Here is a 20,845-nt window from a genome sequence, read left to right on the forward strand (position 1 = left end):
TAAAATGTTCTGTGCAGACTGGGCTGGGAATGCCTTACCTTTGAGTTTTATTGCCCGAAACGTGGCTTTTTTAGTGCCGTACTGGAAGCGCTTCCCCGCAACCGGCACTCTACCATTATCCCGCCCTCTCCGAGGTGACCGCCTGTCGGCAGTGGCAACGCCGACGTTGCCGCCTGCTCTACAAAGAACCGCCCCACTCGTTTCCAAGGTGTGCAACTCGGAAAAGTGTCCCAAACAAAAACCAGCCACCCTTCGGTGGAGAGGCCAGGGCTCGCGGTCTTGGCGAACAACCGGACCCCTACGTCCCGGCCCCACTCCTCTCAGGCAGACCACCGCCGGGGGCGCGCCGCAGCCTCCCGCCCCACGCCGGGCCTGCTCCCGCGGCCGCTCGGAAAACGCGGCGAGCGGAACCCGCACGCGGAAGCGCCGGCCGCACTGAGCATGCCCAGTTGCACAGCCGACCAGAGGAGTTTTTTTTTTTTTTTTCTTTTCTTTTCTTTCTTTTTTTTTTTTTTTGGTCTCAAGTAGGAGGCCTCCCCCCCACCCCCACCCCAGCCCCCCACCACCCCCGGCCTAAGCAGCGACCATGGCCGAGGTCCCCGGCGCGGCGTTGTCCCAGGCGGGTTGGTAAGTGGCGAGTCCCGCCGGCCGCCCGGCTGCGGACGCGGGCCGGGGCTCCCAGGAGGGTTGGGGCTGGGGGCGGTGGGGTGCGTGTCGGGGAAGGCGGAGGCCGCTGCCCGCCCCCGGCCTCTCCCCGGGCCCTCCGGGCCGGCTCCGCCCCCGGCGCCACGCGGAGCCCAGCGAGTGACCCCGCTCCCCTCGGGGCGGCGGCGGCGGCGGCGCGGCCTGGGCCCCGGGCGGCGGGCCGCGGAGAGGCTGGGCACCGCGGGCAGGGCCGGCAGGGCGGCCGGGGCGCAGGCCCGAGCGGATCCGCCCGGGAGGACCTGCCGCGCCGGGGGTGTCGCTCTGGCGGGACCAGGGCCGGCGAGGGCTGGAGAACGAGGCGCGGCGGCGGGGGACGAGCGCGGCCGCAGCCCCCAGGCCCGCGGGAAGTTGGGGGCGGACTGGAGCCCGGCCGTGCTGCCCGGGCCGCCCCGCCGCCTCTTTCTCCTCATTTCGGAGGACAGTCGGGACCCGGGGCAGCTGCCCTCCGGGGCACGTACCCAACTTCTGGAGCTCAGAGTGACCGCATTGTCAACTCGTGTGGGTGCTCCGTAGAACTTTTCTCGAAAGGATGGCGATGTTCTGATTTTTAAAGACGTTTCATGTCAAGATTTCAGGATCTGAAAGCAATAAAAATTTATGCGAAATGAAGCAGTTTCTGCAACTGCGGCCATGACGGTTGTAAACGTCCAGTGTAATTCAGTAAGCGTTTCCAGGCCTGTGTAGGCACAGTCTGAGATGAGGGTTGGGAGCGAGGATGAAAAACATTTGCCCCCGCTCGCTGGAAGTTCACTGTCTTAGTGAAAGAAGAAGAGAGGGAGGCATTAAAAGAACAAACACAAAAACAGAGGGAATAGTAAACTGTACGGGGGAGCAGGCAGGTGTGCTCTGGAATTGGAGGTGGAGGAGAGTCAATTTCCTGGAGGAGTGGGCTTTTAAAGATGGTGAGTGAAAGGCCTTCTAGACATACAGCCGCCGGAGATGAGGCACAGAAGTGGCAAAGTGCTTACTGGTTTGCAGAACTGACACTAGATCCTTGTGGTTCGTGGAAGTAGGAGGGTATCCAATGAGGATTAAGACGAGAAATGTTGGGGACAGATTATGGAGGCTAAAGTGCGTTAAAGATGTAGATTTGATTTTGTAAATAAAGTTTTTTAGTAGAGTGGTATAATAACACCTGTGTTTTGAAGAAACTGCTTCTGCTTCTACAGGCACCCGATTTTACAGATGAGGAAACTGAGGCAGAGAAGTTTTAAGTAACTTTCCAAAAATGACATAGCTAGAAAGTGGTGGAGTTGAATGGTGAGCTCAGGGGGGCTGGTTGAAATCTGGTGCTTTTAACTATTGTGCATTATTGTTCCTGCGGTTTTTTCATGGAACTCCATTAGTATAACAAACTGTAGAGCTAAAAACTCACCTTATTCAGTTTTGGTTTTGTTCTTTTAACTGGAAACCTTCAGTTTCCTTATCTCATGAGGTTGTCTTGAATAATTTTGGATCACTCTTCTATTTTAATTTTCCCCTATTTTTCATTAGATTCAGCCTTAGCTCTTCAAACTAATAATAAGATTTCATTTACAAACTTAGTCTCCGACTGCTTTCCAACATGACTCTGCCTTCTTTAAAAAGGCTACTCTCATTATTTCGTTTCCAAACACATACTAAATTGTTCTTTGGATTCTAAGCTCCTTAAGGGGTAGGAAACTGCATCTTGTTTCTCTGTGTATCTGTGGTGCCAGGGAGCAGCACTACATTGTAGATTCTCCATAAAGTCTGATACAGTTGACCTTGGAATGCCCCTGCCAGTCAGAATTCTCTAGCCAGGGCCTTTGCCCAAGTTTAGATAGAGTTCCTCCCTGCTTTGTTATTTTGTTGTAAGTCCCACCAGTGTTATATTGTAACATTTGCCACTTTGTGTTGTAAGTTGTCTGTTTACACGTTTCTTTATTCCACCAGACTCTGCTGCTTTTGTGTGGCAGAGACTCAAACGCAGGAGGGCTGATAAGACTATCTTTCTAGGAGTTTGGGAGTTTCATGTAATTCCTGATGCGTCTTGAACAGACTAGACGAGTGCCAAAGATGACAAGAGGATATCCTAGGCTTTCAGGTGGTTTGTATTCTATCTTGTATGCAAGTAGAGGCTTACTATGTTAAAATACAGAATCTCAAAGGTTTAGGCAGAGAAAAGAACTGGAAGGAGAATTTTTGATCATAGAGCAGCTTTGACCAACTCATTCAGCTCTGACATCCTGAGTTTCCTCTAACTCTTGGAATTCTCTATTATTGTCACTGACAAAACCATTTTTCTTGGTACTCGGTCTATTTACTTAATTACTTGTAAGGCTAGAAAGAAATGGATGCTAACACACCTAAACTATTGTTAAATCTCTTCTGTCAGCTTTACCTAAAATAGCAGGTTAGGGAAGTATTTGGCACTGAGTGGGTTATGTTTCTGAAAATGTGATCTTCAGGGGGTGCAGATGATCTATATAGACTGAACTATGATTCCAATTTATTTTTTTTAGTGCATTTTTTTCTCTTAAGTCTTTAATCTTCATAAGAACTCCCATCCCCCCATCAGTATTTTACAATACAACTCCAACAGTAGCCACCTGGCAGACTTAATAATTTTTTTTCCTTAGGTGACCAGTAGTGTAGAAAACATTAGGTTTTGCTGATTTGAACTTAAAAGTTTCAGGGACTGGGGCCGGCCCGGTGGTGCAGCAGTTAAGTTCCTATGTTCCGCTTCTCGGTGGCCCAAGGTTCGCGGGTTTGCTGGTTCGGATCCCGGGTGCGGACATGGCACCGCTTGGCACGCCATGCTGTGGTAGGCATCCCACGTATAAAGTAGAGGAAGATGGGCATGGATGTTAGCTCAGGGCCGGGCTTCCTCAGCAGAAAAGAGGAGGACTGGCAGTAGTTAGCTCAGGGCTAATCTTCCTCAAAAAAAAAAATAAAAAATAAAGAAGACTTTATTAAAAAAAAGTTTCAAGGACTTCTACAGTACAATAGTGGTTATGTTTAAATAATGTGCTAAATGTTACTTTGGTTCTTTGTAATGCTTAATTATATGCATAGAATAACTTCACTGAGAGGAGAGATTTGACTCTAGATTTGTCTAGATAACAGAGTTACTTTACTGTCTGCCTTTTTTGTTTTTTCTCTTTAGAGATTTCCCTTAAGGAGGAATCGTGTATTTCTACCAACTTGTGACTCTCTTGAAATTTTTTTATAGAAATATCAGCCTTTTGAAACTTCTTTTTCTAAATAGAAGCATGTTAGAGGAACATAATCAGCTGTGTTTGTGTTTTTGGAAAGTTATTTCCCAGAGAACTAGTGAATTTATAGTTTAACTCCTTCGGTGTGCAGATGAGGACACTGAGGCACAGAGAGTGTCAACAACTTTCTCAGAATTACAAGTAGCAGAAGGAAGACTATAGCCCAAATGTCTAGGGTAAAGATTCAGTACTCATTTCCACAAAACCGTGGTGGCCACTTCTAATTTAAATTTTTGATCAAAAATAACATATTTCAAAATTGAAAATGGGATTAAAGCATTTTGTGATATATAAATTTACTTTTTTCTTTGGGAAAGATGAGGTGCTTATTCTAGGAGTGATGGTATTGGAATCAAAGAAACCTTTACCTTGCAGTGGCTCATCTAATTGCTGATTAGGCTTATCAGCAAATCTGGTTAATTCTGTATTTGTTGAAGTCTAGGATTATCTGAAAAGGTAAGGCACTATACTGTATATCTTTGCTTTACCTGGCAGTTTTGAGTTGAAGATACAATAAGGTAGCATTAGAAATAGTGTGTTTCCACTTTGTTCTGAAAAATTATATTTTCTTAGAAACCCCTGGTTTGTAACATTGAAGATTTAACCAGGTTGTGCTCTGGGGTTTTGTTTTTGTTTTTATTTTTTGGGAGGAGGGCAAGTTTGGAGGGAAAGAGGATGAACACAAAGGTCTGTTTCTTAACTTTCACCTGTGAATTTCACCTTACTTTTTGGGGTTATCTTTCTTTGATTACTGCTGCTACCCCAAGCTGACATCCTCTGACTCAAGTGTATACCAAACTCCAATCCCTTTGTTTTGCCTTTGAAAAACTAAGAAAGACTACAGCTTATAAAAGTCTTTATCAAAATTTAGTACTAGAGGAGAACAACCATAGGATAAACAGAGAAAATAAGCAGCACAATGGCATTATGGATTATAAAGTGTTATTACTGTCTTGTCTGGAGGGGCCTGCCCTATTCCATTGTTGCCTTGAGATAGCTACTCCAAAGAGGGGGGACAACTTCAGGACATTTTGCTGGAATTTCTAATTCCTACCTTTTGACCTATTCACTGATGGAGAGCTTCTTTTCACATCCCTTCATATAGGTGCTTCCTCCCAAACGCATTGATGATCAAGACCAAGAAAGTCAGATTCCTGTTCTGCAGCTCATCCCTGTGCCTTTTTTGTTTGTTTGGTTTCAGTTTTCTGAGAGATGCATTCCCCAGGAGACTGCTGGTGAATGATCGCAGTCTTCCAGTGAGAAACAACCTTTGCAGCATTAGCAATATAACTGTCCCTTCATATAATACACTGTTGGTAATAATCATACAATAAGAGTTTATGCGAAGGGTGTCAGAAGTTTTGTCCCCTCATCGTAGTCCAGCCTAACTCTTAGGCATAGGTATATTTGTAAAAAATATTGGTAGTTCTTTATAAAGTTGTATATTAAATGCAAGATTTTTTTATTATCTGGAATTATAAAATACTTTATCATTACCACTTTGATATAAGTATACTCTTGGTACTCTCTTTTGGGCAGGATAAGAACTGTTAAGATACTTTTTAAATGAAACAGAATAATAGATCATGCTGAAAAACACTAGAAGAAACCAATTCCTTTATATTTGGTTTTCAGGGGAGCTTATTGGAGACATCCTTCTATTTTGAAATATTTCCTGTTTCTTTAATGAGCATTTGTAACCATCTCTTTGGTTTATATTGTTTGTGAAATTATAGTGGTAAAGGTAGTAAGCCTTCTTGACCTTCTCTCTCAAAATATGTTACATATCACCTGGCTGCTTCTATTGATATTGTAATCTGCAAAAAATGACTGGATATTCTGATAAACGGTGCAGGTTTTCAGGTTTCAAGGTGCTGTTTGCAGTGCTTTTTGCAGTGCTTTTTTGGTGAATAATCTATAAATCTAGTTTCAACTGCCTGTAGACTTGACTGCCTCGAGCATAAAGGGGGTATAAAAAGAAACTTGCTACCTCAGCAAAGGGAAATAATTTTCTCTTCTCACACAGCGGCATTTGTTAAATCAAGTAAAAATTTCACAGTAACATTTTGAGAACCATAAAAATATAACTATATCAACTTTTTGGCTTATGTTTTCTCCTTTTGACAAAAGAAGAATATTGGCATTTTGACTTAACCATGTTACAGTTAAGTCCCATCCATCTAGAAATTCTGACTTTTTGAAAGGTGTAGGATCTAGAAGTACCTTTACCTCCACATACTTTTTAGAAAAAGCAGACTGTACTCCTAGCAATGCAAAAATTTTCATGTAAAAATTGAGAAACAATTGTGAAGTCATGGAATGACAAAAGTGGAGAAGAAGGGGCAAGAAATGTGTGGTGATAATGTAAAGTATTAACATGGGTGTCACATCAAAGATACTGAGCAGAAAAGAAGCATATTGGTAATGTAGAGAACAAGGAAAGAACCACCTCGTGCTACAGGGCTGGACAGAGCTTACATGTACCTGAGTGCTGTAACCCCTTCAGGTTTCACGCCCATACTTGATGGATGTGAGTCTATGTGCATGTGTGAGCACTTCTCACACATCTTACAGTTTTATAGCCTTTAAAGTAGAGACATATAGCTCCCCTCATCCCTCATCTCGTTGGGTACCTCATAGCTATTCAACAAGATATCTTATTGTGGCAGGCACTTTCTTTAGTATAGTGCTACTGAAAGTGAAGGTATAATGTCTTTACAACAATAAGTCAGTCATAATGCACAGAAATATATAACCCTATACCGTAATGTGTGTACTGAAATACACGTAGTAAATATTTATGCCTCTTGTACACAAAGTACTGTGTTTGTTGTTGGGATGATGTACAACACAGGCAGAATTTAAACATGTTTGTTATACACTAGTATTTTACTTGCAGCGTATTGTTGAGAGTAGTTAACCCAGACTTGGGAAGTCTGGCAGGCTAGTGATGGTAATGTTGTATATGCCATCTCATAATATGGTGTCTGGTCTTTGTCTTGGGGAAAAAACAAGGCAATTGTATTGATGCACTCATTCAACAAATAATTATTGAACATTTTGTGGCAGGCACTTTCTTTAGTATAATCAGATGTAGTCTTATGGGGAGAAAGCCATTAATTACATATTTAAAAATATTCTATCTGTAAAATATAACTAAAGGAGAGAAGGGACATGTTTCCTTCAGAGCCTATAAAATGGAAATTTGGTGTCTTCATGGTGATCAGGGAATGCTTCTCTGAGATCTGGAGGAGAGTGGGAATTAAATAGACTAATTAAGGGGGAAGCAGGATATGCAAAGGGCATATGGAGGTAGCGAACATACTGAGTACAAAGATCTGAAGGATAGTTTGGGTGGAAGGCAAGACAGAAAGGCGGTCTAGTGAAATACTGGTAGATACTCAGGAGCTAGATCTTGCAGCTCGGGCCTTGTAGGCTATGGTAAGTTTTGTTTTTATTATGGAGGCAACAGAAATCAGTTGAAAGTCTTATCAGAGGCTGGGAGGGTTGAAGTAGGGATGACATCATAGTTAAATTTTAAGATATCCTTGCATTGAAGAAAATGGATTAGGTCTGGGCAGGAGTAGATGAGTGGAGCAGTGGTGATGGTTGAGATGGAGAGCAGTAGATTGAATTGAGAGATATTTAGGAGGTAAAATGGACAGAAGTTTTTGATGGATTCACGTGGGAGTGAGAAAGAGGGAGGTGTCAGGGGGCTGATTTCTAGGTATTTGGCTATATACCCGAATTGATTACAACAATACAGATAGGGACTTTTAGAAGAGGAGAACATTTTTGAAGGGTGGATCATGAATTGAAGCTGGACGTTGTTTGAGTGTGAGGTGCCTTTGAGTCATCTAAAATAAGATACCACTTAGGCATTAGGAAACATTAATCTTGCACTCAGAAGAGAAGCTGGATTAGAGAGAGAAATTTGAAGTCATTTGAGTAGAGCTGATGATTGCAGCAGTGCATGGGGGAGATCAGCTGAGGCAAACGTCCACTTTGGTAGACATTAGCCACATGTGGCTGCTGAACACTTGAAATGTGTCTAGTCCGAATTCAGATGTGCCGTAAATGTGAAATACACACTGAGTTTGGAAGACTTACTACAAAAAGGGAACATAAATCTCGCATTAATTTTTATATTGTTTACATGTTGAAATAATATTTTCAATATATTGTGTTAAAATATATTATTAATTTCACCTGTTTGTCTTTACTTTTTAAAATGTGACTACTTTGCCTACTAGAAGATTTAAAATTACATATGTAGCTTGCATTATATTTCTCTTAGACAGCACTGATGATTTAAAGACCAGGATTTGAGTAAGAAGAGGCTAGGTTCAAGCACTGAGGAATTTCAGCATTTTCAAAGGAGAATTAGCCTTTAGGGAGCTGCCAGAGAGGGGGAAAAAAGCATTGGAATGTATTATGAAATCATTGACTTTACTAAAAAGAGAAAATGCATGTATCCTTAAGAGTTCTGTGACAAGATTATTTGATTAGGTCAGTAGTAGTTTATTGACTTTCTGATGTTAGAGCAATTTTTAAAACGTTGTTTATGAATTTAGATATCTGAAGGTCCTTTTTTTAAATTTCCCCCAAACCCCGCCCAAACTCCTAAATATAAAATTCAACTGCAGCTTTTCAGAAGACGATCTGTCATGGATATTTAAGTGAAGATGTTAAGAAAAAAATTTTCATTTTACTAAATTCCTAGGCAGAACCTTGAGAAGTTTGAAAGTTAATAAAGGTGGATTTTATAAAGTACCTAATATGAAACATTAAACATAAGTATAATTAATTAGTTAAAATAGTTTGCTGCCTTATTATTTTGTAAACGTCTGTAAGGCAAGGATCAAGCCTTTTCATATTTCTGTAGTATTCCTAGCATTTGGCAGGATGTGAGGTACACAGTACGCGCTTAAATGCTTGTGGAATGAGTGTTAGTTTCATCTTAATTAGTCTTAGTATCCTTCATCATATTGTTTTTGTGTTCTCAAGGAACATGAAACTTGCTCAAGCTTTTTGTAGAGTTGAAAATTGTTATTTCTGAAAGAAATGTGAAATTAAAAATGTTTCGTTAAAAATTGTAATCTCTACGGAAATGTAAGAAATAACCTGTTACACAAACCTTTCTTTATTAATTGATAACTTCTAACTAGATATAAATACATACACTTACAAATATATATTTGTATTCAGTTAGATGTAGATTTTGAAATACGTTGATAAAATTTCTTTGCTTGGGACAACCATTTCCATAAGGGCTTTGAAATATTCTCTCTCAAAGCAATGTTAATAGAAACTATTTTCAGAAGTTTGTTAAGTTGATATAAGTTTGTCCCACGTCCTGATTATTTCTTTACACATTTGATATTTTATGAGATAGTCTACAAGTTTTTACTTTTCATTTTGATATTTCAGAATTGCTTGTTAGCTCGAGGTTTCTGGTTAGAAACATGTTAGGATGACAGGCTGTAATTCCTTCTAGAGCCTTTGATGAGGCAGACAAGTAGGCATTTAGCCACTTTGCAGTCCAGTAAGCTGGCATAGGGTTTCACTCCACTGGGGTTTTACCTGAGGGCACTGCCGAGCACTGCTCTTTTGTTAACCTTCACTTATGAACACCAGAAAAGACCATGTATATGTTTCTACTTAGGACACAAACCATGTGCAGTAGGCTCCTTGTCAGTGTCCTTCCTCAGTTCACCGTACTCAGAACGGCAGCTACGAGTGACCCTGCCTGCCTGAGCTGAGAGCCTAAGTTGTGTGCAAGGGCTTCTACTCCTAGGGGTTTACCATGATCTTTTGTCCAGGCTGCCTGCTGATTTCCTGAGTCTTTCACTCTAAATTGTGAGTAATAGTGAGATTTTTCCAGGGTTGTGTTAATTTGACTTCTTTCCTCAGCTGTGCTTCTTGGGGAGGGATGGGGTAGAGTTAGTACTGGGGACCCATCACAATCTTCTTTGGTTGCTACATTTTGAAGTTTTACAGGATTAGGATGTACTTTTTCCTTATTTTGGTTGTTGCTGATAAATTTTTTGACTGCTTTTTCTGGTTGTGGTTATTTGCTTTGTTTTTACTGGTTTTTTTCCTTGTTCATTTAGTTACACATCCATCAGAAGTCTCTATTAAGCATGTATTAATTAGGTGTTTCTTTGATAATTAAAAATTTATAAATAATGAAAGTATTTTATATACATATATTAAAAACATGATTGCTATACGAATACTGTGAAATTTCAGTGTTCATTTTTGTGTTTGTGTTTACATCACTGATGGTGCAAAGTGACCACCCAAAATAGCATTTAGCTTTGTTGGTAAACGTATCGAGCCACTCTTTGCTACACAAAGACACCTGCCATTGTACTCATTAAATTTTCTGTCAGTTATGAAGACAAGATTTCTTTTGTAGTGATAGTTCACAATTGAAGGACATCTTTGTGTAATTAGATGTAGTTTCTTAACAAATTGGACTTTAACAAATTGAGATTTTGATTTGACATCATGACAAAAACAGTCCAGTGTAGTGGTGTGGACTTTAATGGGTACAGGGTATTGAGAAAGGACTTAATATTTAAATGATACATGGCAGAAATCATGGTGTGCATACTGAAGTCTGATTATCTTGAAAGTGCAATAGGGCCTTGAAGTTTTTACCAGTTTATACTTTTGGGAATAAGCATTTACATTGATATTAATTTAGTTAAAATACAAATCTGGCCTGAGATATATCTTTCTAATATTTACAAATTACTCTATATTAGTCTGGTTGAAGGCTAGGCTGATGTAACAGAGACTCCACATTACAAAGGTCTAAAGCGCAGATCCGTTTTTTCCTCTGCCACAAAACAGCACAGAGAGATGGGAAATTCTGCTTTGTGCTGTCATTTAGGGACCCAGGTTCCTTCCATCTTACTGCTTTGTTGTCTCCTAACACCTGCTGCTCCAGGTGTGGTCCTCAGACCAGCAGCATTGGCATTACCTGGTAGCTTGTTAGTAATATAGATTCTTGCTGTCCACCATAGACCTGCTAAATCAGTATCTGTGTTCTCCCAGTGATTCTTTTGTACATTCAGGTTCGCGAAGGACTACTCTAGGGCCTTGGCATTGTCTTCATTGTCATCACAGAGTAGCTGTCACATCTAAATTTCAGCTAGCAGGAAAGAGGAGGACAGTAGAGAGCCATAGAGTCAATTGCCTGATGGGAAATGTGGCACACCTTATGTCCTTGGTTTCTAAGAACTTAGCCTCACTTACCTGAAAGAGATTCTGAGAAATGTGGTCTGAGTGATTCTCAAACTGTCTTTAAATTTAAAAATTTAAAAACTTAAAAATTTTAAAAACTTCCAATTTTTCACGGATCAATACTTTTATACACTATACAATCTTGCAGTAATGTCAGATTGGTCTAAAAGTTTCTAAATGTTTACTTCAGTTTCTGTACTTAGTCCGTTGTGGGGCAGTAACAAGGAGTTTGAAGATTGGCCCTGATCCATGGACTGCACTTGGAGTACTTCTGTTCTACCTGGACATATTTGGAATTTTTCACTCAGTGATATTGTTCAGATTATGGCAAAGTTGCATGAATTGGTATGAATCAACGAGGCACTTTTTTTTGATTTTATGCTTGTTAATATTCTACTTTAAACAGTTATATTATTTTTAGTGGGGATCTTATGTTTGTGAAGGACTTTTCAGCTTGTAAAGCCCTCTTTTCCTAGTTATATGTCATTCTGTAATAATAAGTAGTATGTATGGTATGTATTTTATTTGTTTATAAAAGATAATTGCAAGTCTTCTTGGTTTAATCATGTACTGATACCTAGTATGACACATTAAGGAATGGTCATGTTTGTTTTGAGAGAATACCGTTTTAATGTAATTTGTAACTTTCTTGTACTTTTAGTTATGAACTAGTATTAGTTTACAGTTGGTGTTATGTGATTTATCTGTGCCGTTGGCATATTGACTAACATTGCTTGACATGGTTTGAGTTCTTCCTGCCTCAACATGTTTTCATGCAAAATAAAATTGAATTGGACTGTTGGTGGTCTTTTAAAATGTTTCACCTTATCACAATAACTTTCATGTGTAAATTGAATTGTTTATAGTTATTGATAATGCTTTAAGCAAAAGTATATTTAAAAAATTTATGGTTACAGATCTCTATGTATCTGAGACAGATACTTTCAATGTGGAAAAATAGGCTGTTTGATTGAATGTTTTTGTAATATTCAGCTTGCTTGTTGCTGTTATAGCCTGTCTGGTCTTGCGCTGCAGCACCGTTTTTTTTTCTTTTTTATCTGTGTACCCAGTATACATGAACTAGCAAGTCAGCGGGAAGCCAGCATTGTGAAAGTGCTGTCAAGGAATAGACTTGCAAGCTTGAATCAGTTTGTGTTTGAAACTAATATTAGTAAATTGCATAATTTTGAATAGTTAAAAATTTATATTCAATTATTAGTTAATTCGAATTACACCACAAAACTGGATTATCATGAGGGATTACTGAGGAAGGGAAAACAGTTACAAAAACACCACTGTGTACCCTTAATCTTCAGTTAGATTGATGCCTGCTTCTTGAGAGCATTATGGTTGGTGGTTAAGAGCATGAACTCTGAAGTCCAGCTCTCTTGAGCCGGGGTCAGTCCTGGTTCAGCCCCTGATTAGCTACAACCTTGAGCACATTAATTAACTGCTCACTGCCTCAGTTTGCTCGTCTGTTAAATGGTGCCAATTGCAGCACCTAACCCATAGTATAGTTATGAGGATTAACAAGTTAATACACACAGTGTGCTTAGAATGCTGCTTGTCATATGGTGAGTAAATACTTGCAGTTCTTACTATTGTATGTTTAGCCTGGACTCTCATAACTTATTGTTGCCAGTAAGTAAATTCATATGGTTTGCACATATATGAATATATGGATTTCTGATGTTGTGTCACTTTTAGAAAAAGTTGATGTCCTTTACTCCATTTTTAGAATACCTTATATATCCTCTTAAAGGGTTACTTTGATAAAGACAAAATCTTTATATCTTATGGATTTTAAATCTCATAATAAAGTATATTTTACCACTTGGTTATTTTATAAATATTGGTGTCTCAAGTTAAAGATAAAATGGTACAAATAGAATATTTCATCTAATATTATGTCACTTGTACAGGAAGAATAGAAAGACATTTGAGAAAGGAAACTGTCACTATTCAGTTTCTTATTATGGCTCTGAGTTTAGTAAGTCTCAGAAGCTGAAGGGACGTAATTTCATGTTCTTGTTGAAATGTTGCATTGTTACTGTGCATTTGCCTTTTATTTTTGTAAATAAGGATTTGGCTTAAGGAGTAATGGGATGTCCTCCTCAAAAATTAAATATTTGGAGCCAATTATGTAATATGTAAATTTATAGGACAATATAAATTTTTTAAAAATTAGATACATTTTTGAGAGAGATCTTTTGAATCTAGTTTTTGAAGAAAGAAAGATTATATAGCTTTACCCTAAGTGAGAGCTTGGCAAACTATTGCCCATGGGCCAAATCTGGCCTACTGCTTTTTTTGTGAATAAAGTTTTATTGGAACACAGCTAGACCATGCTTTTATGTTATAGGAAGAGTTGAGTAGAGAGATCCTATGGCCTGCAAAACCTACCATTTTTACTGTCTGGCCCTTTACAGAAAAAGTTTGCTGATCTCTGCCCTAAGTAATTAGTGAAATAGTTTTATTGATTCCTTGTTACTTAGAAGAGGTTGGAACAAGTGGTACATGCTACTTGTCCAGTATTTGTCAAAAATAACTTTCCAAAACAGCCACAATTCTTGTTCTTATCCTTATTTGTACTGATTGGTACGAATGGAGCTACCTCACAGATTAGTAAATCCTAACTATTTGATAGGAATGTGCCAGTACTTGCAATGGGGCTTTCTATCAAATACAGAATTGTCAGGTGTTTTTGAAATGGTCTGCTGATTTTAATAGAACTTTTCCATTATGTCCTAGGGCAGATAGAAATCCTTCATTGGTTTCAATTGAGAATTTCTATCACACCTGGACAACTTTTTGATTTTATAGAAAACCTAGACCACAGATAGTTTTTATCAAATCAGTGCTGCTTAAGGGGAGGAAACAGAGTGGATGTGAGGTTGAAAAATCTGTTAAAACATATCAATCCTGAGTGAAATATAGGTTTGCCTTTACATAACAAAATACATTTGGTAGCCAATCGTGTTTAAATTTACCTGATTTATCTGTAACAAGCTGATTGCTTTAGATTGGAAAGTAAATTATTGAATAAAAATAACTTCATGCCTTGATTTGACAAAGATTGATGAAGTTTTTTGAACAGTGTTCAGGGGACTAGGCATGAATGGTCTAATGAAATCCAGTTTTTCAATATCCGTTGCCATACTCATTCATATTTTTCCCTTTCGGATATGTGTCCTCAAACTTGTAGAAGTATCAGTTCCACCATGCAGAGATTCATATTCACTGGGATCCAGTGCATGATTTCCATTTTTGACATTATTCTCATTATAGAAGTTACGTTATTGTTTCATCAGAACTTTTCCACTTCTAACCACTTTGGTGTACTGGGATATAACCAACATGGTGATCACAAGCAAACATGCCGTTTAACAAATGTAACCAGTATGGGCAAACACCATTACTGGGAAAGCCAGCCCTGAATTTTAGCTAAATTAAACAGACCTCTGCAGTTTTTATAGGTCATTCATACACTTAAAGAATATTGTAATTTTGAAGAATACTTTAGTTTTTCTGTAAAAATCATGATTAATTTTACATATGAAATTGTGAGATGTGTGCAAATAAAATTGTTTCTTTTCCCAAATGGCCAAACTTTATATGGATACCTTGATGGATCCCCCGAGAACCATCCTGGCTCAGAGATACACACAGAGTTTTAAATCAGGGCCATGAAAAGATCCGATTTGCTGAGTTTACAAAGATCACTTTGGCTTTTGTTTCAAGGATGGGTTAAGAGATCAATATTCAGGCAGGGACAATTTAAAGTAAAACTTTCTTTAGAGATAAACTTCATCAGTGCATTTTTTCTTAAGGGCAATTGAAGAAATAGAGATTGCCACTTCTCTGTCAGTGTATCTCCTTCCTCCCTCCTAATTTAAAAGTAAAATCAGTTAATACTATTTACTCTGTTAGTGTTAGTCCTGGTGGCTTCTTGGTGTCCTTTGCTTAAGAGTTCATAAGTTTGTTGGATGCCTCAAAAATTGTGTTTTGTAAGTTGATAAAGTAGTGATTTAAGATTTAACGTGATGTGCTATCAAATCATAGCAAAAATTACCTACTTTATTTCACTGACTCTCTTCAATAAATAAGATATCTCTAAGTGTAAAGACATCTAAAGGAAGAGGAGGAAGTCCTAACAATATTATTCTTAGATCTAGATTTCTTTTGCTTCTCTTTTTTTTTTTTTGAGGAAGATTAGCCCTGAGCCAACATCTGCTGCCAATTCTCCTCTTTTTGCTGAGAAAGACGGGCCCTGAGCTAACATCTGTGCCCATCTTCCTGTACTTTATATGTGAGACAGCTGCCACAGCATGGCTTGCCAAGTGGTGCCATGTCTGCACCCAGGATCCGAACCGGTGAACCCCTGGCTGCCAAAGTGGAACATGTGCACTTAACTGCTGCACCACCGGGCTGGCCCCCAGATCTAGATTTCTGAAGAGCAGTAGGGATGTTATTTATTTACTTATTTTTTTTGTGAGGAAGATTGGCCCTGAGCTAACATCTGTTGCCATTCTTCTTCTTTTTTGCTAGAATAAGATTGTCCCTGAGCTAACATCCATACCAGTCTTCCTCTATTTTACGTGGGATGCCGCCACAGCGTGACTTGACGAGCAGTGCTAGGTCCATGCCTGGGATCCAAACCTGAGAACACCAGGCCAGCAAAGTGGAGCACGTGAACTTACCCACTATGCCACCGGGCCATCCCTGACGTTATTTTTTTTACTAATGAAATTTTAAGAACTTATTGATGAAAAAGCAGTGATTACTGTTAGATGAGAATACTTGCTCTCACCTTTCCTGTGATTGAGCTAATATGATCGACTACTAATTCCATTCTTATTTTAGTGCTATTTTCAAGCTAGTATGTGAATGAAGCTATATTTAAAACATTCATTTAATAAGTAGATATTTATTAAGCAAGACATTTTTCTACAAGATCTGTTTCCTTTCTAAGAAAATATTTTGCAGATGCCTTTTGTGGCATTTTTCTTTGGTTTGAAAGTTGCTGCTTTAGTGTTGCGCACATGTCTTCGTGTTCAGAGGTAGAATTCTTTGTGCTTGTCTTTCTATTTCTTTCCATCTCCTCACCCACACCTACTGACCCCTCTGCTGTCTGCTGCAGTGCGGCTTGTGATTCTTCCACACTGCTGAAATGCTTTTGCTGGTTACCACTGCCCTCCAAGTGAGGTACGTTTCAGGCCTTTCCTCACTGACCTCTTTGCTGCACCGGACAGTATTGGTCAACCTACTTCTTGAAATTCAGTATTCCTGTCTCCCCTAACACTGCAAAATTCTTGTTTCTTCCTCCCTTTTTGATTTTTCATTTGCTGTGTTTTTACAGTGTTCTTATCCCACCCTTCCCTGCCTTTTCTTACCTTCCCTGTTGGTACTGTCAATATCAGTTTTCATTTGGCTATCTCATTCTTCTTTAACTGATCAATCTCATTTGATTTCATATGTAAACTAATTTCTGTATGCTGATGATCCCTAAATCTGCCTAGGCCTGTATTTCAAAATGCAACCTTGTTTATGAAACACTTGCCAGAGGATTTGAACTAGGTATCACGGAGACACCTCAAACTCCCCATCCTTCTAACTGTGCTTCTCTTCCCCAATCTCCCAAATTCTTCTCTTTATACTCTGTATAGTTGGTGGTACACTCATCTCACTAGTCACCTCAGAGTCATTTTTGACTCTTAACTATTCTCTTATATTTAAATTAAGAATTGGTTCTGCCAGTTTTACCTTCTAAATATTTTTCCGCTTCAGGCCTTCATTCTTAGCACATTAATAGCCTCCTGATTGATCTTCTTGCTTCCTCTCTCAATTAGTCTTTTCTATGGCTGTTAGAATGAGCTATCTAAAATGGTTGTCTAACCTTTAGATCTCTTGTCACCTACAGGATAATGTCTGTTTTTCCTTACAAAGATTTGTATGGCCTCTGGTTTCTCTCTGGCTTCCTTTCTTGCTCCTCCTTCCCCACAGTTTATACTCTAACAACATCAACCTGCTTGTGGGTCTCTTATGTATATGGTATATTGTATCCTGCCACTGTACCATTTCTCATCTTGCTGTTTCTGCCTGTGATGCTTTTCTGTATTTAAATTAGTTAATTCTTGCCTATCATTTTAAAGCATAGCCATCACCAGCCATCACCTGTTATAGAAAGTCTTTGATGGGAAGTAGCTGTCCTTCCTCTGAGCTCCTGTAACATTCTATCTCAGGCTCATTGTGCTATAATTATTTGTGTGTCTCTTTCTTTAAGTCAGCTAAGCTTCACTGGAACTGAACTTGTTTGAGGTCAATGACCATGTTCTTTTCATCTTTAAATTTCCAGGACTAGTACAATGTCTGTCACAGAGTAGGGACTCAGCAAATGTTTATTGAGTAAGTACAGTGGACTTTTCTTTTTAAATTCTGGCATAAATAACATATTTTAAAATATGCAACTCAAGTATTTAGTGTGATAGATTTTTATAGTTGTATACATTTATGTAACCACCATCCCCCAAAAGAGACAAAACGTTTCCATCACTCAAGAAAGTTTTCTTATGCTGTGTCCCTTCCACTGGCCCATTGCCCCCAGGTCATCTTTTTCTGACATCTGTCATCATGAGTTAATTTTTCCTGTAACTGGGTATCGTAAAGGTGGAATGATTTTTGTCTGACTTCTTAGAAGCTTAACATGTTTTTAAGATTCATTCATGTTTTTGCTTGTATTAGTAGTTTATTCGTTTTTATTGGTGAGCAGTATTACATATTTGAGCAAGCCATAATTTGTTTAGGCGTTTTCCTGTTGATAAACATTTTGGGTTGTTTCTAGTTTTTGTTTATTATGAATAAAACCATGAACGTTTTTGTACAAATGTTTTTTGTGGGCATGTGTTTTCATTTCTCTTAGATATATATCTGGGATGGAATTAATGGGCCATAGAGCAGATTTATGTTTAACTTTGTAATAAATAGCTAAACCTTTGTTTGCAAAGTGGCTGTGACATTTTACACTCCAACCATCCATGTATGAGCGATCTGGCTATTCCACTTCCTTACCAATATTCAGTGTTTCAGTCCTTTTAATTTTAGGCATTCATGTTGGTATGAAATGGTAGCTCATTGTGGTTTAATGTGCATTTTCTTAATGACTAAAGATGTTGAGCTCTCTTTCGTGTGCTTATTGTCTATTTGTATATATTCTTTTATGAAGTATGTATTTGAATATTTTGCCTATTAAAAAAATGAATTGTTGGACTTTTAAATATTGATTTGTAGGAGTTGTTTATATGTTCTAGATATAAGTCTTTTGACAGATACATATGCTGTGAATATTTTTTCCATCTGTGGTTTTTGAATTTATTTTATTAATGGTATCTTTTGATATTAGAAATGTTTAATTTTGGTGGAGATCAGTTTTATCAATTTTTTCTTTTATGACTGGTGCATTTTATGTCCTGTTCAAGGATTGTTGCCTACCTCAAGTTTGTGAAAATATTCTTTTATGATTGCTTGCAGAAGCTTTAGGGTTATATTTAGGTATATGACCTAATTAATTTTGGTGTGTGGAGTGGGGAAAAGGCTGAGTTTTATTTACTTTTTATTCAGATATTCAGTTGTTTCAGTAACACTTGTTAAAAAGATTTTTCTTTCCCTGTTGGTTTGACTTGGCATTTTGGTTGAAGATCTGTTGACCATATTCTGTGGATCTATATTTAGACACTATTCTGTTTCATTGTTCTGTTTGACTATCCTCATGCCAGTATCACGTTGTCTTGATTAATGAAGGTTTATGGTAGTACTGATAGCAATTAGTTTAAGCCTTCATCTTTTCTTTCAGTGTAATTTGCATGTTCTTGTTCCTCTGCTTTCCCATATTAATTTTAGAATCAGCTTATCTATTTATTGAACAAAGCCTACTGGGACTTCTGATAGCTAGAAAATAATGGTAGTGTAGTAAACAGCCTTGCAAAATCTCTTCAAACTCTACAGACAACTTCACACTTATGAAGATTCTATGTAAAAACCACACTCTCAACATTATGTAAACACAGAGAATGCTGAAACTATCAAATAGCTGAGGGTAAGAAGAAAAAGTTAACAAACACCAGCACTGTGATTCCACACACTCCCACACCAACCTTGTCCCACTGCAGAGCTTTGGTGATTCAAAGCAAAATTTGAAAAACTATCGGGAAAGCAGAAGAGAGATGCAAATGCAGTGGCTTGAGGGTGAATAGGAATGACCACCATAAAGATGAAATCTACCCTAAATCTGAAAATACTAAAGTAACTTGGCATGTCAGGAAGGTATTTCAAAGTATGCATATCTCAAACGGACAGGTTCCCAAGAAACCTCTATTTAAAAGATTAAAACTGATTTTAGAGAATAGGCATTATTTAGAGGGATGATCTTTCAAAGGTGTTGCTTCTGGGGGAGAAAAAAGGCAAAAAGGAAGGAAGAAGTTTCATTTGGCAGTTGGCTAGTGAAGAGGAAAAGAAGTGACAGGGAAAATGTTAGGATCGTACAAGACAATAGAACTATAAAATTGGAGGATTCACAACCCTTTCACCCTTACCCAACCTAAAGAAACCAACCAACCAACCACTCCATTAAAGTACCTGGAATTATGGGAAAGGGTGACGTTGGACTAGAAATATTGTAAAACAGCTCAAAATGCTCAAAAATGAAAAAAAGAAAAGTTTCTAAATCAGGAAACAGATTTGTACACAAAACTGAGGAAAATTCACCCCCCAAAACAAACGTGAAGTATCAGAAAACTGTATATTTGCACTCCAAACAGAATTAAATTTACTCTAACAAGCATTTGAGAGTATGAAACATGAATGGACAATAAACGGGAAGAAATGGAGAAAAAGAAGCATTGATGCAATTCAGAACATAAATGGAAGAAAATGTCCAACTTACTGCAGAAATGAAGAATATATTACAAACTACCCAAGGGAAAATAGATAAATGAAAATCTAATAAAGAGCATTGGAAAAAGGCAGAAAGATAACCATGAGAATTAAAATGACACAAAGAAATAAGAAACATCAGAGAAAAAGTAGTGGAAACGGAAGACTTGGTGAAGGAAGGAATAATATTTTATTGAAATCTCTGAAGAAGAAAAACAAAACAATTAAAAAGAGGTAATATCTAAAATGATATTTCAAGCAAAACTTTCCAGATAGAAAAAGACCTGAATTAACACATTGAAAGTATACCAAGTACCTGGAAAAATTAATCCATAACAGTCTGCTCCAAGACGTATACTGGTAAGATTACTAGATTCATAGATCATGATAAAATCCTTAAGGCTTCTATGGGAAAAAATTCAAGTAACTTAGGCAAAAGAATTATGCTATCATTAGTCTTTTCAAAATCAACATACAAACCAAGGCAAAAGTAGAGAAGAATTTTTTTAAAAGTCAGTGAAACATAAATTCAGGATTCTATTTCCAGTGAAATAGTGTGAAGCTGTCTTTTAAATATTAAAGCTATTTGGAAATAGTTTTCAACATACCAGAACTTAGGGAATTCTGTACCCCTCAGTCCTTGAGAAATCTAGAAGATGAGCTTCATCCAACCAAATGATGATTAGGAAAACTTTAATATAGGGGCTGATGGTTAGCATTTT

At 38.3% G+C, this 20,845-nt stretch overlaps 1 protein-coding gene across 7 annotated transcripts in view; it reads left to right on the forward strand.

Moving 5' to 3' along the window:
- Window positions 1-232: 232 nt before the first annotated feature.
- The window catches only part of TDRD3 (tudor domain containing 3), a 172,265-nt gene continuing 151,652 nt past the window's right edge, over window positions 233-20,845 (forward strand). For 2 of the 7 annotated variants that reach the window (XM_070578874.1, XM_070578876.1), the window contains exon 1: window positions 403-627. In XM_070578874.1, coding sequence (XP_070434975.1) covers window positions 587-627 — 41 coding nt within the window. In that variant the 5' untranslated portion in view covers window positions 403-586. Of the gene's footprint in view, window positions 628-1,398; window positions 1,608-20,845 lie in introns of those variants that run through there. The other 5 variants (XM_070578878.1, XM_070578879.1, XM_070578875.1 and 2 more) reach the window with 4 other exon arrangements.

This window comes from Equus przewalskii, chromosome 16 (genome assembly GCF_037783145.1).
Source record: "Equus przewalskii isolate Varuska chromosome 16, EquPr2, whole genome shotgun sequence".
NCBI classification, from domain to species: domain Eukaryota; kingdom Metazoa; phylum Chordata; class Mammalia; order Perissodactyla; family Equidae; genus Equus; species Equus przewalskii.